The following is an 18,339-nucleotide window of genomic DNA, read 5'->3' on the forward strand; positions in this document are numbered from 1 at the left end:
CCAGACCATCTTAACTGACAACAACAACAACAACAACAACATCTTGACAAAATGTAGGTTTGTGGCTCTAACATCACCATATTTTGCTTTCTCCTATATGGTTAACACCTTTGTCTGATGAAGAACTCAGTGGAGCTTCAAAAGCTTGCAACATATATTTTGTACATTCTGGTTGGCCCTATTTTGAGGATTTTGGATGTTGTTGTACTTTGCTGTTTGGCCAATCTGGCTAACCTGGGATATGTTTTCGTGCTATGCAGTAATCCCAAAATTGAAGCCACTGTGAAGTTCATCCAAAGGACTACCTTGGGCCTTGGCTAAGCCCTGAAGCATGCTCTGCTGAGCCACAATTTACAGAACAAAACCAAAGGAAGGAGAGAACACTCTCTCACTGCAAAATAGATGGTGAAAAGCAGCAACTGCTAAGTATAAACCATGGATCAGAAATCTGGGGATGCAGCAAACCTCTCATGTGGCATCAGATAAGCCAACTCTCTCTGTGCCAACTTCACCCATTTGCTTAATGGGGGGGGGGGGAATAATAGTGACCCTAACTTATGAGACCTCTGAAAGATAAACAGATGTAAACCATTTTGAATTCTTTAATCCTTCATCTGAACGCCTGTTGTTATTGTCAGCAGCAGCAGAAGTGGAAAGAACTATAGCTGGCCCTTCATATCTCTGTACAGTGTGCCTGCATTATACATGGGTGCGCTTTACGTGGACTTGAGCGTAAGCACTCAAGCCATGGGGAACATGCGGGGCGCTAGGGATGGCGCGTCCCATTCAAATGAATGGGGCACGCGCCCATGGTGCCCCGCACACTCCCGCACCGCCGTGCATGAGCCCCATTCAAATGAATGGGGCTTGAGCATACGCGAAATTAGCCTTACGCGGGAGGGTCCGGAACGGATCCCCACGTAAGGCAAGGGCCCACTGTATTCTTTATCCATGGATTCAATCATTCATGGTTTGAAAATATCCCCCCCCCCCCCCAAAAATAACCAAACCTTGATTTGGCCATTTTATATAAGGGATGCCATTTTACTACGCCATTGTATTCATGGGACGTGAGCATCCACAGATTTTGGTATCCATGGGGATACCAAGAGGTATAAGGGGAGCAAAGTCAGAAAATCATGGAATTTCAGAGAAAATCTAGATCTTGAAAGATAAACAATGAATTTTGCACACAGCAAGTCACAAAAATTCCTGCAAATTCCCATCAATCCAGGATTTACCTCATCAGGGTTTCCCAAGAAACAAAATTTTCAACCACTTCTTCTAAATATTGTCAAATATTCTTTTCTTCTTAGTTCGACTGCAATTCTGAGAATTTCTCACTAGTGGATGTATCATATAGAGCAGATAGGAACTGCACTCCTGGTATATCTGGAGGGCTACAGTTTGCACATTTTGCTCTAACCCAGCTATTCCCAAACCTTGGTCCTCCAGGCGTTTTCGACTCCCACTCCCAGAAGCCCCAGTCAGCTTGGCCAACAGTCAAGAATTCTGGGAGTTGAAGTCCAAAACACCTGGAAGACCAAAGTTTTGGAACCAGTAGTCAAACTCAATGATTCCCAAACTTTGGTCCTCCAGATACTCTGGACTTCATCTTCCAAAATTCCTGACTGTTAACCAAGTTGGCTGGGAAATCTGAAAATTGATGTCCAAAACACTTGGAGGACCTTCAACATCCTGTTGGCCAACAGAAATAAAAGGTGCCTTATGAGCAGCAAAGATGGTGGAATGCCATCTCTGCTTTGAAACGGTCACCATCAGGTAGTCAAAAGACATCCATCACTGAAAAATCAAGGTTACAGATTTGGTTGTTGTGCTAAACTAATTCTCACTCTTTGCCTTCTTTCCCTCAAGAACCATTTATGATGTCTGCTATCGATATTTAGAGCAGAATGGCAATTTTGCTTCACTACATTTTTAAACACTCTGCCCCGGAAGACAGATTGAATTAAGCACAATGAAATGACAGTATCAACATCGACAAATCAGCCGGGAGGCCATGGCATTCCACAAAGAGCATGAGAAACCATCAGCCAAAGATTGCAGCCACCACATAACACTCCCCAAACAAAACAACAACACAACAACAGCAGTAGCATTGAATCACGTCCCCCTCTCTGTACAACCCCACCGTTCTACATAAGAAACTATCCAAACCAAGGTGAGCCTTCATAGTTCCTTAGTATAGATTGTCCAACAGCAGAAGTGAGTGTTTCAAAAATAGTTAGCAGTTTTAGGCTGAGCTTTGTGAACAGACCTCTAATAGCAAGGGGGATTCCTCAAGGAGAACAGAAGACTAGAGCTACAGCCTGACCAAAAATACAGTGAACCCTCATGTATCTGAATAAGCATCATATGAATGACCTGGACACAGCCTCTGCTTAAAGGGCTCCTTCCAAATGGTCCAGCATTTGGACCTGGAAATGCAAATGAGAAAATACATATTACAGAGTCATAAAGTTGGAAAGGGGTCCCAAGAGTATCCAAGCCTTGTCATTCCAGCAATACACAGCAAAGATGCCTAATGGCATCCTTCCCCAACCTGTTGGATTGCTAGGTGTAAGATTCTGGGTGATAAGACATGCAATAAATGTATTGTGCATTTCGGTTGGCCAACTAAGGTATCACTGTTTGGTGGATTTTTGTTTTGAATTCTTCAAAATGGTTCAGTTCTAAATTATCCAATATATATGGGGTCTTCTCAGATTGCCATTACCTTTCTTTGGTGGGAGAGACTGTTCCTTAAATGACCAGAACTACTTCCAGTTTCCAAAAGGGGTGACCTATGGGGTCTTCCATAAAGAGGACAATGTACTGCAGATAGGAAGACCAAAGAAGATAGTATGAAGAAAGGTAATTCCATAAAGGCCTCTCTCAGACCAAATATTAAAAAAAAATCTAACTGTATGAATGTAGGAATGGCCTGTTGGTGGATCAAGCTAGTTGGCCATCTAAACCAGAAGGAAGCCTTTAGGAATATGACGCAATTGTTCAGACTCCCCATACCGATGCCTACAACATGTGTTGGACTCCAGTTCCCATAATCCCATACCCATCTATCCAACAGGTAGATAGATGGGGAAGGAGGATGCTGTCAGACATCCTTGCTGTGGATTCCTGGACTGACAAGGGTTGGATTGGATACTCTTGGGACCCCTTCAAACTGTATGACTCTATAATACATACTTTCTCATTTGCATTCCCAGGTCCAAATGCTATTCTATTTTTTATACTACTGTCACTGAAGAAAACCCCATACTTAGGATTAGCTGATGTGCATTGCTTCATCTTGCAGGTAAACAGACTTCCAAACAACACCTTCTCTCTCCATTCTCTCTCTTTTTCTTTCTCTCTGCATATACCTGCCTTTCGAATGGGAGCCATTATAGACAAGAGAACAGCCTGGGTGGAATTCCTGGCAGCATCTAATAGGTAACCATCACGTTTTATTTCAAAACTGCTAATTATTTTTGCCATTAAGAACAAAAAATGATACTGATATGTGATCAACGACAGTTTACGAGCGAACACAAAGGCAGCCAAGGCTTTTGTGCCTGGAGGTACGTGCAGCATGAAAATACAAGTGTGGGAGGCAGGGAGATGGGGAAGAAAAGCTGACGTTGGTCTGTAAAAACCTCTTTAGCCTACTAAGGCATCTTCTCTCACTGCCAGTTGTCGCCTCCCCACCCAACTCTCCCACGCAACCTTTGCTTTTGGCACCATCATGGCGTTGCACACTGGAACCAAAGCATCAACAGCTGTCCTACTGTTTTGAAGCCAGAGAAAAAGGAAAGCTTCTTTTGTATGAATCCCTTCACTTTTCTGTCACCAAGAGTTCAACTTAAAGCTGGCAGATTCGGCCAAGCTACTACCAGGGAGGTGCTGAAATGAGCAGTCCAACCTGGAAATACAGTTGGACCTTAGTATCTGCGTGGGTTCCATTCTGGACCTCCCTGCGGATGCCAAAAACCGCAGGACTTCAACTCCCATGGTTTTTACTGGTGGCACATGTGCTGCCGCATCTGTGTCCATCATTAAAACCAATGGGACTTGCCATCCAAGGGTGTGCAAACCCAGTGGGTGTGAAGCCCATGGTTGGGGCAGACAGGCTGTCCATAGGCCTAACTTCGAGGGCTCAGTTTTATGCTTCGAGGAATATGACAGCTCTGTTTAAATATTTGAAAGGATGTCATACTGAGGATGGAGCAAGTTTTTTTCCTGGTGCTCCACAGAGTAGGACATGGAGCAATGGGTGCAAACTACAGGAGAAGAGATTCCACCTCAACATTAGGAAGAACTTCCTAAGGGCTGTTTAACAGTGGAAGACGTTGCCAAGGTTGGTGGAGTCTCCTTAGGAGGTTTTAAACAGAGGCTGGATAGCCATTTGTCACAGGGTGTTTTGATTGTGTGTTCCTGCATGGCAAATGGGTTGGATTGGATGGCCCTTGGGGACTCTTCCAACTGCATGAATCTATGAATCTTTAAAGCCTCAGAAGAACAGTGGCCAAAGGTATGAGTTGGAGGATCTCACCTGGCCTCTTCTGATAAAGCATCTGTTGGGCATTCTAAAGCATTCTGATAAAACAAGTTATTGTGCAGCCTTGGTTATTCCACTCTTCTTTCAGGCTTGGCTCCCTCCATTAGGAATGTGGGAATAGTCAGTCAGGTGAACCAACCTGAATGGGTGGCATAATGGTGGCAAAACCATTGGCACTTGCACTGGGCTCAGAAAAGCTTTGGTTCCGGTGTGCAATGTCAAACTTCCACTAGAGAGGGGGCTGAGGAGGCTTAAAGCCCATCCTCTCCCCCTGTTTTTATTGCCCTGGTGTGGGAAGACTGGACCCGAGAGCAGCATCACTACCTTCTCTTCATTGCTGATGTTGCGGGTAGAGGTCCTCCAAGTGATGGAGGGGATGGGATCCCCAGAAGCCTCACAGGTTAAGGTAATCTGGTCATCCAGCTCCATTGCTGTTTTGTTCTCCACATAGGTGATCTTGGGTTTTGCTAGAGAAAGTGTACAAACACATACCCACAGAAGTTTACTAAATTGCAGAAAACCAAGAGCAAGAGGCCTCCAAGGGCCTTTAGCAATGTGAACCCACCAAAACGAGGCCCATCCCCATTAATTTCAAGAGATATTTGATGCACTCCACAAAGTTTATCCATCACCAGTTAGAGATTTAAATATGGACAAGACAGACAGATTCACAAAAGGAATTAAATGACCTGAAAAAACCAGAACTCATCTGATCTTGGAAGCTAAGCAGGGTCCACCCTGGTTAGTACTTGGAGGCGAGACTGCCAGCAAGCACCAGGTGCTGTAGGCTACATTTCAGAGGAAGGCAAGGGTGAAGTCCCTCTGAGTATTCCTTGCCTAAGAAAAGCCTATGAAATTTTACTTATTTATGCTATTTAATTAGTGAGATTATAATTAGTCAACAGGTGATCAGAAGGCACATAAACATGCATATATTACACAACTCTAAATATACTGACCTCATACATATTATAAAACACATTATGCAATAATAGATAAAGAATGATTTGTTTTAATAGCAAGGTTTGCCTTAGGGTCTCCGTAAGTCGGAAATGACTTGAAGGCACAACAACAAAGGGCACAAACTAGCCAAATTTAGGTTGCAACTGTAAACCTACCTATAAATAAGAGCGATGGGTTACAACTCCCATGTTGGAATTCTGTTCTCATAAGAACATAATCCAGTATAATTGGGGGAAATCTCTGTAACTCGGTGTAGTTCCCTGTGCATCCCAAAAGAAACCATTTTGGAGGGATGCCAAACCCTCCAAAGCTGGTTTTCAAAAACCCTGATGCCATTCACATGCTGGATGGAGGCCAATGTGTCTCTTTCTGGATGATGAAGCGCACTGTGTTCTAGCTCTCCCATTGAAATCAATGAGATGTAATAGCGATTAATTTTGTTGAAACTTAAAATTGCTTAACTTTATTTTTCCCCCACAGGTCATTTGTAAACTGGCTTTCATAAATATTTCTCCCCAGGCACTTTATAGAACAGTTTAAAAATCCAATAGAAAAATGGCAAACAATAAAACCAGACATTAATTTGGGACGGACCATCACCTTAGACAGACTGCAATTCAGCATTACAGGTGCGTGCCAATGTGGAAAAATGTGTGTCTAAACCCAACACCTTTTAAAAATAAAAATAAACATTATATGCTCCTCCTGTAACTAAAGTGAATTTGCACCTGCTACCTCATTTTGCATGTTTTGCTCCTGCATATATGTCGATAGATAGATAGATAGATAGATAGATAGATAGATAGATAGATAGATAGATAGATAGAGATGCCTATAAGTCACCTGTTGATTTATGGAGATCCCATTAATTTCAGAGGGTTTTCTTAGGCAAGGAAGACTCAGAGGTGGTTTTGCCAGTTCCTTCCCCTGAAATACAGCCTATAGCACCTGGTATTTGTTGGGTGTCTCCCATCCAAGCACTAACTATGGCTGAGCCTGTTTAGCTTTCAAGATCAGATAGGAGCTGGTGCTTTTAGAGTGTTTAGACTCTAAAAGCACCAAGTGCTCCTACACATAACACCTAATAATTCACTAAGCCTTCCCTATATCCTTTCAGGTGTACTAGAAACCTGAAAAAAATACCCCAAAGCTCTCATTAAACCATTTTTTAGCCTACGAGTTCCTAAACGATAATAGTGTCCAATCATGGCTGCATCCTACAGAGTCCTGGGATTTGTAGCTTCAGTTGGTATTGAGAATCATCTGACAGAGAGCTCCAATGCCATACCAAAAAACAGTCCCTAAACTCCCCTGGAGTTATATGCATCTGAGGAAGGAGACTGAAGTCTAGGAAAGCTCATGCAGCCCATTTCTTTCTTACAGTGAGTCTCAAAGGTGCTACAAGATCTCTCTATGTACTGTTTCTACAGAATAACACAGACTACACTCCCTTGGAGTGTAATCGAGTCTCCTTCACTGGAAGTCTTTAAACAGAGGCTGGATGGCCATCTGTCAGGGATGCTCTGATGGAGAGTTCCTGCATGGCAGGAGGTTGGACTGGATGGCCCTTGTGGTCTCTTCCAACTCTACGATTCTACATCTTTGCAAACTCCACTGGATACCACTGTGGCTTTTAAAGGGGGATCACACTTCCTTGGCTTTAGGCAATATCCTTCCTCTTGCCTTTGTCCCCCCCCCCCCCCCATGACCACTGTTACAACTGGACTTGTCTCCTCATTTCCAGAGCCACAAAGTTTTGCATTCCTATGGATATTCTCACACAATTAAGTTTATCGCACCGGGTTCTCGGCCCGGCCTGGCAGGAAACGGAAATGAGTGGGGGACGGATTTTACCGCACACACCCGTCCCTCACTCGTTCCGTTCCCCCTCTCTTCCCTGCCCATTCTGTTCCAGAGGGGACGCTTTTTGAGAACTGTTCAGAACAGTTCTCAAAAATTTCCCCCTCTGGAACGGATTAAGAACGGAAGAGAGGGGGAACGGAACGAATGAGGGACGGATGCGTGCGGTAAAATCTGTCCCCCACTTGTTCCGTACTCGTTCCTGCTCCTTCCGTTCCGTGCTCAGAACGCATGGAAGGAACGCAGTGCGATAAAGTTCAGAGACTCTTTATATGCGTAGACTTACCATTCTACCAAATGCATGTTAGGAAGCAGACTCAAATCTATGAAAGCTCACACTATCAATTTCTCTCTTTCAGTTTGTCTCAGAGATGTTGCAAGATCCCTTTGCATTGTGAAAAAGATCTAAGTGATGGGGGAGAAGGGAAAAAACCCAAACTTACCAAAAACTTTGAGGTGTATAGTGGCGTCGTGCTCACCAGCCTTGTTTTCAGCGATGCAGACGTACTCGGCCTCATCATTCTTCTCCACCTTGCGGATAGTCAGCTCTGAACCATCGTAACTGAAGCCGTACTTTTCATCATCTTCCCCTCTTTCTATTGATTCCCCATCCCTACAGAATGCAGAACACGTGGGCAAAGGTGTTACAGAAGGAACAGGGATGTTCATGCATACTCATAAATGTTTTTGACCCTGATGAGAAATGGTGTCTCAACTTAGAGAGGGGATGGATGGAAAATTTTGCATGATTGAATGAGGATAATGACCAGAAGTTTCAGCAGATTTTGGTGAATGAACTGTTTGTTTTGAAAAACATACATTTTTGTGCAAAATACGATGTTTCAAGCCAAGTTTTATTAAGTTTATTATTATTTATTTTCACAAAAACGCCCCCAAATATAAATATAAACACACACACACACACACACACACAATGGACAGGAGCGCTCATAAGGGCACACAATAGGGAGAAACCTTCTGAAATTCTTTGTTCTTGCACATGAGAATAAAACATTCCAAGTTTCAGATTCTTGGAAAGGAAAGAGTCTCTGATGCCTTCTCTGCCCAGAAGAAATGATTCAATCTCTCACTGCTGTACCTGCCATGGTTCAATGCTGTAGGATTCTGAGATTTGTAGTTTTGTGAGATATTTACCCTCTGCTGTCACAGAGCTCTGGGGTCAGAACAAACTACAAATCATAGGATTCCATAGCACTGAGCCATCACAGTTAAAAGTAGCATCAAATGGTATTATTTTTGCAGTGCAGATGCAGCCTTACTTAGCACTTGTGTTCCTAGAAGATGTACACTGAGATTAAAGCATGAAAGCACTAAGACTCACAATGCAGTTTGGCATACTGCAGTAGAGATGCCTGCAGCTTAAGCCACCCACCGCCTGCTCTCTAGTAATGTGCGTAACTGCTTGAATCGCATCTCTTACTTGGTCCAGCTGATGGTTGGTTCTGGAAAGCCCTCGGCATCACACACCAACTTGACCGACTGGCTGAGGTTGGCTGTTGCATTCACGGTGCCCTGCCTGGAGCGGACCGTAGGAGGCACTGAAGGATGAAGAAAGAAAGAAATAGAAAATGTAAGATACTTCGGATGGGCAAGAGAGAAGGAGAAGGCACAAGACTCCAGAAGACTCCCATTTTTACAAGCAGACCCTCTCCTATCTCTTGCGTCTCCATTCTGGGCACATAATAGGTGGGTATTTTATTTGTACAAGCACTAGAAGATAGTATTGCAATATTCTGACAAAATCTCCTCTAATAGTCCTGAATTGGTTGGAATTCTGCAACCAGCATAAATAAATGTGCAAATAAAAGTGCATATAGAAACAAAAATCCAGACATGGCCCTTCTGATTTTGTTGGGCAGGAGCTTCCATGAACTCTAGCCATTGAGGTGATGGGAAACATAGTCCAGAACACCTGGAGGGACACTGGGGCAGCAACATGTTGAGCCAGATGGACAAAGAGGCTAACTCACCATTCACAATGACCCGGATATCTCTGAAATCAACCTCGCCACGGGCCAAAATCCTCCCTTCGCAGCGGTACATCCCCTCGTCTGTTTTCTTGATCCCTCTGATTTGCAGGTAGTTGTTGGACAGCACAACAAATCGCACTAGAAGAAACACACACGCACACACAAAAGAGGTTGAGGGCCATATGTATCCCCCGCACAGTCAGCTTAAGCAACAACAGATTCCCTCTTTCAGTCTCCCTTTCCGAAATTCTCCTTCCTCCAACTCCACTAAGGGCCAAAGCGAAAACCAGTTTCTGTAACCATGTTCAATGACTTCCTCCTGGAAGAATTCAGGGCCACTTAAAACAGTAAATGACCACATATTGGTACAAGGGAAATGCCAGGATAAGAGCATGGCACCTGTCTTAGGCCTCTTTTGTGCATATGCACTGAGCCCCATCCATCTACATAGTACGTCTGCAAGCTTCAATGTAGCAGCCCGGTCCTATTCTAACTCTACTAATTTTTCTTGCTGTCTCCTGTCCTGACATAGATTTCCAGATGGATGCTTTAGCAATTAAATAAAGGGGCCTACAGTTCTTCCTCCACCCATCTTACCATCTTTTTTAAGGACAACATCCCTGCCCATGTGCTTCCACATGATGGTAGGAGGCAACGAGGAAACCACGTCGCACATGATAACCGCATCCTCTCCTTCTTTGAACTCCTGTGGGCTAGGGGCATTCTTGAAGGTCAGCTTCTCTGGAAAACAGATGCAGGAAAAAAGAGAAGTAGACTCATCATAATCACAGCCAGACTTCATACACCAAACTGAGGTCGTGTGACACATACTAAGCAGACTGAGGGCGTCTGGACACATCGATCAATGCAGCCCAGATTTCAGCATGCCCTGAGCACAAACCAGAGGGCAAACAACTCTAGAAAGTTCATGCCAGTGAACCAGCCATACTCTGCCAGAAGAGAACAAAATCCCAAGTGGAGTCACTTGCATCGGCCAGACTATCTACAAAACTCTTGTTACCAGCTGTTCAGGAATAGATCTGGCTCTGGAATTTCAACTGAAAGCTAGGATCATACTACTGAGCTGAACAGTAATAAAACAAGAGGATGGACTATTAAAAAATACAAAAACTAAAGAAAGTTCAGCAACTGGGGGTGTCTGGAATAACCTCTGACTTCATCAGACTCCATCCTCTCCAGCCCAACCCCTTGAAAGTTAGCAAGGCTGGTATCTTACGGAAGATCTTCACATTCAACGTAGCCTCGACCTCCTCCTCCTCGCTGGAGACAACACACTTGTAGATGCCGGCATCATCTATGTTGACATTGTAGATGGTGAGTGTGGACGAATCTTCCGATCGCACCACTGAGATGTGCTGCTGGTTTGTCGACAGTTTCTCTCCATTGGGGGCAAACCAAGAGATGTCTTTGGATTTGGCATCACCAGTCACTAGAAACAAAGAAGAAAAACGTTATGCATGCAGCATGGTGTTCCTTCTTCCACAGGATCCATTCATACAACTGTTTGGGATCTGAACTGCTGGGATTGAGGGAAGCACCAGGGAATCACTGCTTATAGGTTTCACCATTCATGTCCTTACTTTGTCTTTCACACTGTGGCTAAGTACCACAACTCAAGACTGGAAAGTGGGGTGTACTACAAGCACAGAGTATGATGCACACAGAGTGATGGCGCATGACACTATTCCGGGGAGTTGCCACACACTCATTTACTTTTGTATAGTGCTTCCCAGCAACATAGTCTCAAAGGAGAATTAGAAAGCATCCAGAATGCTAAGAGAAGGTTGGTGGGTATGCATGTGTGCGCATAGCATCTGGGTCCCAGTATGAAATTTAACAAACCATCTGGGACCTTGGACTGGCATCTGCCACTGGAAGAAGATACTGGCTCTTTGGAGAATAGTCTACAATATTTTACATTAGTGACTTCTAACTGAGAAGCATTACTCACCTTGACACAAGAAGAATTTGGACTCTCCAACAGGCACTTCCACCTTATTTGGAGCAATGTTCACCTGGAGAGCAGCTGCCAAAAAAGAGACAAAAGAGAAAGAGAAGTACGGTGAGATTGCAATGTTCATGCTTAGCAGAAGACAAAGACACTCTCCATCATAGACTTCAAGCATCTTGCCAGACTGTATTTTGGTCCTGCACAAGATTTCCATCTGAAACTTTGGGCCACGTCCAAAGAGGAAGCTTTCATATAGTGGTCTGTTTGCATGTGTGAGATCACCACAACCACTAGTATGGATTTGCCCACAGCTGCAAACAAAAGGAAAGTTAGACCATCTTGCCATAGAAATTACAAAGTTTGTGCTTAAGGAACTGTGCCTCTGCATTGAAACCTTAGTTAGGCCTGTTCTCTCCCTATCCCATGGGATCAGGGTAGCTTATGGCAAAATTACTAGCAATAATAAAATACTATATTCTTGCCACTCCCAGTGGACGCACAATCTGAGGTTGATTTATGGCACCCATAACTCATCAATGCCTTCTGCATGATCCAAATTCCTAAAGAGCCCAAAACAGAATCATATAGGTTTGGAGATGGAGGCATTTCACACATGTGCGCAGAAACACTTGACTGTACATCCTACAGCCCTAATACCAGAACCTTCTCTGTTTTTGGTTGTAAGATTTACCACAAGAGGCAGTGGTTCTGTCCTGGTTGAGACCAGCAGCATCAGTTCCATGTTATTATATTTACACAAGGGGTACCAAGTGCCGATGGAGAGCCAGTGTGGTGTAGTGGTTTGTGCACCGGACAACTACTCTGGAGATCAGGGTTCAATTCCCTGCTTGGGTGAGTTACAGTCTCAGCCCTAAAAAACCCACTATGGAGTCTGTAATAAACAACAAACCAGCTGCCTAACTAGAACACTGATTGTTTTCTATGTGGGTTTGGAATGTGGATGAGAGTGACTGAGGTCTTGTGGCAGCATCCTTGTTGTTGCTGTATACTTTCAAGCTATTTCTGGCTTATGGTGACCCTAAGGTAAACCTATCATGGGGTTTTCTCAGCAATTTTGTTCAGAAGGGGGTTTGCCATTGCATTTCCCTGAGGCTGAAAGAGTGTGACTTGCCCAGGGTCACCCAGTGGTTTCATGGCCAAGTTGGGACTCTTCTCTCTCTAGCAACCTCCCTTTGGAAATATTTTTTCCGCGGTTGTGCCTCCGCTCGAGGTGGCTTCTCTCCTTCCCACTCCCAATAATGGGCTGGCTGTCCTTCCACTCTGCTTTATTTCTGTATAATCTAATTTCACTCATCCACATTACTTTAACATAATTCACTCCCAGACAGAATGGCAAGACCAAACATAATCACAGAATGTGAAAGGTTTATTAGATTTAGTGTGGCGAGACCTAAATAGCCAAGGACCAAAGAGACCTGGCTTCTTTCTTCTATTTATCTTCCCAGTGTCATGCACTTTTTTTTTTTTACATTGCAATGCCTATCTCTATGGGGTTTTTGCTATGAGGCATGAGAGATCCAGCCATGACCAAGCTAGGCATGATTTTTTAAAACTAAAAGTCATCAGCTGTGACTCTGAAAATCCACGCTCAGCTTAGTTCTAGAAGCAGTCATCCAGAGACAACAGACCAAATTTACAAGCAAACACCCCAAAGATTTAGTTCATGCATCCCTTTCTTATTCTTATTGAATTTCCTTATTCTTCTGATATTATTTGCATGCAATTTTGTGTTCTCATTGATGCTCAATCATGACGTTCTTTCAGAATAAGAAGGAAGTGAACAAAGGAGCTGTCTTATACTACTTGTATCTCTGGTACAGAATCAACAAAGTGGGTTAGATGTTGGACTAGAAACCTGGAGACCAGGGTTTGAATTACTACTGAGTGACCTCTGGAAAGTCACACTCTCTCAGACTCAGAGGAAGGCAAGGGCAAAGAAAACCCTGTGCTAAGTGTAGATGCCTTTCTGGAGGATATGCCCCTTAAGCAAAAACTCATGTAGTACCTGGTCTCCCGTCTCTCCTTTGGATGACGATTGACTAACCTTTAAATCACTCTCAAGTACAAACTCAAGCTTAAAGGTGCCAGTAAAATACTCCTGGGAAGGACGCATCAGCTGCTACATTTGAAATATGTTCAAAGCTGCAGTGGAAATATCATTCAAATGCATGCATGCCCTTTAATGCCAGAACATGTCACAACACAATGTCTCCCCTACATCATGCCAACTGGGTGTATTTGCCCCAGACTATATAGGTGTCCCTTTATTCCCATCAATGTTTTCTGTCTCTTAGACTCTAGATTGTGTATGCGCCGAGGTCTTTCGTGATAAGTAATGAACCATTAGGGAAGGCATAATTGGATCCTGGCTCCCTTCCACGGACAAGCTTGCCGAAGCTTCCTGGCCTAACAAGTCCAGGTCATAGAAGGATTTCAAGAGGTCTGACCTAATGTGAGCGATTTCTAAATTGCAGCCATTAGTTGGAGGGAAAACAATCACCTTAATAGAACAACTGCTCGTTCCAGCATAGCTAACCCATTTCTCAATTCCCTACTGCTGCAAATGCTTAATTTGTTAAATTGGTGAGTGGTTCAGCGCTGCAGAATTGGCTGCTTTCTTTGAGAGGTCACCGAGTGATTTGTTTCAAACAGCCTATCCCTTCCCAGATAAGCATTTCAAAAAACAAAACAAAAAGGTGATCATCATCTCTTATAAAATGCAAGAAGCATCTTTCCATACAGGGAAGATGGTACTGCTACGCCCAAATTGTATGCGCTGGGACCCTCTCTAAAATAAACACCGCTAACCAAGCTCAACTAACACTTGTGCCCCCATCAATGCAAATGTTTATGATTGTACAGGTATAATAGAACAGAATAAAGGGATCACAGATTGAGCTACAAATCACAACGTTCTCCAGCTCATATTTCACCACTGCTATAATATAAGAAGCTCACTAGCCTTAGCAAAGTCCAAAGGCCAATGATGCTCTATGTCTAGCACTACTACCTTTTTAATAAAGTGAATGATTGGGGGTTCCTTGTGCTCAAAAAGCAAGCTAAAGTATGTGGGGCATAGAGTATATGCATGCATGTAATATGCACGATAATATTCTTGCAATATGAGTCCCAAGGTGACTCATAAATGTGAGTTAAAAGAAAACAAAGTTAAAACCATGGAAAGTGCAAAAGTTAAAAACCAGTTAAACAGCCAAGCTCATTAAAACATTAGCTCAAAACGGTTTTTAAAAGGCAGCTCAAATATATAATAACAGAGTAGGGATGTGACATTTGAAATTCAAACCATTTCCCCTCTTCAAAGTGCTGACAAGAAGAGCTCTGCCTCCTTTACACTTGATTTACCTCTGCGCAGAACTTACCAGAGCTGCAATGGCCGGTTTGCTCCTATAAATAAAGCCATTGCTGTCAGCACCACTGACCCAAGCTTTAAAAACATCAGTGTCTAGTTTGAAAGCCACTATTACATGCTGACAGGTTGGCAGCTGGACTGACGTACAGCAACGTTGGCTGCGGAGATGAACATGGGAGAACTGGAAGGGCATGACTCAATGGCGTTACGGCTCATGGTTCAAGGACTTGAATCCGTGGATGCAGAATCCATGGATAAGGAGGGCTGACTGTATTTGCCTTTCTTGAATGCTTTAAAACCCTTTAACCAGCTTCAATGGTCCCTTGGTATCTGTGGAGATTTGGTTCCAGGACCCCCCTTGGATACCAAAATCCATGGGTGCTCAAGTCCCGTTAAATACAACAGTGTAGTAAAATGGTATCCCTTATATAAAATGGCAAAACCAAGGTTTGCTCTTTGGAATTTATATATATTCTTTAATATTTTCAAGGTGTGGGTGGTGAATTAGCGGATGAAGAATCCATGGATACAAAGGGCTGACCGTATATGCTTTAATACAGTCAGCCCTCCTTATCCACTGATTTTTTATCCACCGATTCAAAATCCATGGCTTGAAAATATTCCAACAAAAGTATCCATTCCAAAAAGCAAACCTTGATTTTGCCATTTGATATAAGAGGTACCATTTCCCAATGCCATTATGTTTAATTGGACTTGAGCACCCATGGATTTTGCATCCACAGATTCCACCATCTAAACGTGATCAGAGTAATAATAAACTTTCTGTTCAGACACCTATTCAGTAACTGCTTGCCTGGTACAGACCAGGGTTTGAGAAGCATTAGATGGACTTCTAATGTTTTAAACTCAATTTAATTTATGAATCCTGTTGATTATTAGTGAGAAGATTAAAACACTTAATTTGTGTTCTGAAAATAGCATCAGATTAATTTGAGTTTTAGTACATATAATTCTGTTTCCACTACTAGCGTTTTCTTTTTCTCCTCCTATATTTAATTAATTAATTATTTAGTAAATTATGTTGGAGGCCCCTTTGCATTTCAGCCATAGGACACAGACAACATTTCAAGACAGACAGACAGACAATTATGCTCTTTATTATAATATCAGAAACGCAGGTAATGTGTTGAGGCTGCCATATATATGAGATTCGTCTTCAGTAGCCTCCAAACCTACCTCCAACCTCAGTTTAAGAACTTAGCGGAAAAAGAAACACGGACACGCTGAGTCTCCCCTATCTCAAAATCCCAAATACTCAAATATCCAAAACTGTTCATATGCGTGGCTGAGATAGTGACGCCTTTGCTTTCTGCTGGTTCAGCGTACACAAACCTTGTTTCATGTACAATATTATTAAAATATTACGTATAAAAATTACTTTCAGGCTATGTATACAAGATGTGTAAGAAACATAACTGAATTTCATGTTCAGACTCGTGTCCCATCTCCAAGATATCTCATCATGTACAGTCAACTTTCTGTATCCACAGATTCTTAATCCACAGATTCAAGCATCCACGCTTGAAAATATTTTTAAAAGATATTAGTTCCAAAAAGCAAGCCTTGATTTTGCCATTTTATATAAGGAACACCATTTTACTACACCATTATATTTAATGGGACTTGAACATCCACGAATTTTGTTATCCACGGGGGGTACTGGCACCAACCCCCAGTGGATACCAAGAGCCCAATGTATTTGCCAATATTCCAAAATCCGAGGAGGAAAAATCCAAAATCCTAAACACTTCTGGTCCAAAGCATTTCAGATAAATAAGACTCAACCCGTATTGGAAAGAAAGACTCTCCCACAAGGAGCACTATGCACCATGTATATTGACAGGAGCCTGAAAGTGAGCCCTGTCTGATCTGTCCACTGAACCCATCCATTTGCGACAAACTCCCTGTCATTTAAGGCACTTAAGCTCCCATAAGGCCACTTGGCAGGCCTTCCCCATTCCTCTTCCAATCACATTTGTCCAAGCTTAGCTACCCTTATTAATTCATTAGAGATTCAATTTCCCAATTCATAAAATCAGCCGTACATTAGGGAAGCATCTCCTGGGAAATGGATGGCTTTTGCCATTTGAAGCGACTCAGCTGCAGCGTTGCATGAAAAAGGCCATGCGCGAATCCCCGGCAGCACAGCTGTCATTGAAGGGAGAGGGCATTGCTAAAGCCCAACGGTCAGCCCAATTGCACCGACTCCTGGGCAAGGCAATAAATAAGTGGTCAAATAAATAGACAGGAAAGGACAGGAATCGGGTGCAAGGGCCATTGAATAATAGATCTGTGGCACCACACAGGTACAGCCCTTTGGAATCATGCAGAAAGGTAGGTGCACACAGGACCCACAAAGGTCTTCCACAAAACATGGATACTACAAAAAAGGCGCTACAAGATCTCTCTACATACATAGTCTACATAGTCTGATCCTACCAATATGGCTATATCTTTGAAAACATGAATGAGACAGAGGGTGAACATGGCAGGAGGCAGAATCTCATCCATACCAAGCGGATCAAGAACTTCAACCACATTGGTGTAACATTACAACCACCAAATGCAACCATTAGGCTAGTACTGTCAACTAAAAAGGATATCAGTGAGCAGAAGTGGGGATGGACAAGATAAAAGAAGGCAGATGAAGCCATGACTGTGTTTTGAATCTCAGCATGATATTGACATATAGAGCCTCTGGCTTCCAATATAGGAATCTAGGGTTGGAGTAGCATGCCTTGTAGCCAGCACAACCCAGCAAAAGTGAAATGCAGTGCAAGCACCAAGCTTGATGATTGTCCAGAAGACCAAAACAGAGTATTATTTCCCCATCAAGGAATGGGAAGGCAAGCAGGACATGTGTGCTAACCATTGCCATCACTCCTGGCCTCTTAACAAGACACACATCGGCCAAAGAAAAGCATCTCAGGCTGGCCAGTGTAAGGATATGGCTGTGAAACTGTCCCGTTTCTACCTTATCTTTCAACTTCCAGAATTAGGACATCTCTCACTGAAGAATTCTATGCTGCAGTTTCTTTAGTCCCTGCTCCCTACCAAACCCAACCCTCTCCCATCCCTGCTTGTTTAAATAGCAACCATTAATCTCCTGCTCGAAGCTAATTCTGTGTCTCATCCCCTTCCCCGGGGAAAACTGCTAAGTGCCGTTCTTCTGTTTCCTTTTAAATATTTGCTAATGTAACCCCGCAGCACACGCAGGCACAAGCAAGGAAGGGAAGGATCGCCCACAGAAGCCAAGATGGAAGAAATAGGGTCTTGCATTTTTGCAACAGAAGATCCAGAGGCTGAGGCGGTTCCGGTCAATCTTTTCCAGTGGTATCTGTTCGCTAGTATGGAAAGATGAATAACTCTTGTATCCTTCCACCTGAATAAACTGCATTTCTAGGGACAGTGGTTTCTACTCAAAATGGCGGCTTTCTGGATGAGTCACCCCAGCAATTGTATTTGCCAGTTAAATTGAAATAACAACCAACAAGAAGCATGCTATTATGTGTGTAGCAAATATAAATAAAACAAATTACAGTCAGCCCTCTTTATCCATTTTTTATCCGTGGATTCCAGCATC

General features: G+C 43.1%; 1 protein-coding gene across 1 annotated transcript in view; it reads right to left on the minus strand.

Moving 5' to 3' along the window:
• NCAM1 (neural cell adhesion molecule 1) overlaps positions 1 to 14,951 on the minus strand; it is a 72,504-nt gene extending 57,553 nt beyond the window's left edge. Inside the window, exons 1-8 of the mRNA XM_042473969.1 lie at positions 14,879 to 14,951; positions 11,345 to 11,419; positions 10,610 to 10,822; positions 9,970 to 10,113; positions 9,373 to 9,510; positions 8,823 to 8,940; positions 7,825 to 7,994; positions 4,883 to 5,025 (exon numbers count right to left, since the gene is read on the minus strand). Coding sequence (XP_042329903.1) covers positions 4,883 to 5,025; positions 7,825 to 7,994; positions 8,823 to 8,940; positions 9,373 to 9,510; positions 9,970 to 10,113; positions 10,610 to 10,822; positions 11,345 to 11,419; positions 14,879 to 14,951 — 1,074 coding nt within the window. The remainder of the gene's footprint in view (positions 1 to 4,882; positions 5,026 to 7,824; positions 7,995 to 8,822; positions 8,941 to 9,372; positions 9,511 to 9,969; positions 10,114 to 10,609; positions 10,823 to 11,344; positions 11,420 to 14,878) is intronic.
• Between the last annotated feature and the right edge of the window lie 3,388 nt (positions 14,952 to 18,339).

The sequence above is a fragment of the Sceloporus undulatus genome, chromosome 6, assembly GCF_019175285.1.
Source record: "Sceloporus undulatus isolate JIND9_A2432 ecotype Alabama chromosome 6, SceUnd_v1.1, whole genome shotgun sequence".
NCBI classification, from domain to species: Eukaryota; Metazoa; Chordata; class Lepidosauria; order Squamata; family Phrynosomatidae; genus Sceloporus; species Sceloporus undulatus.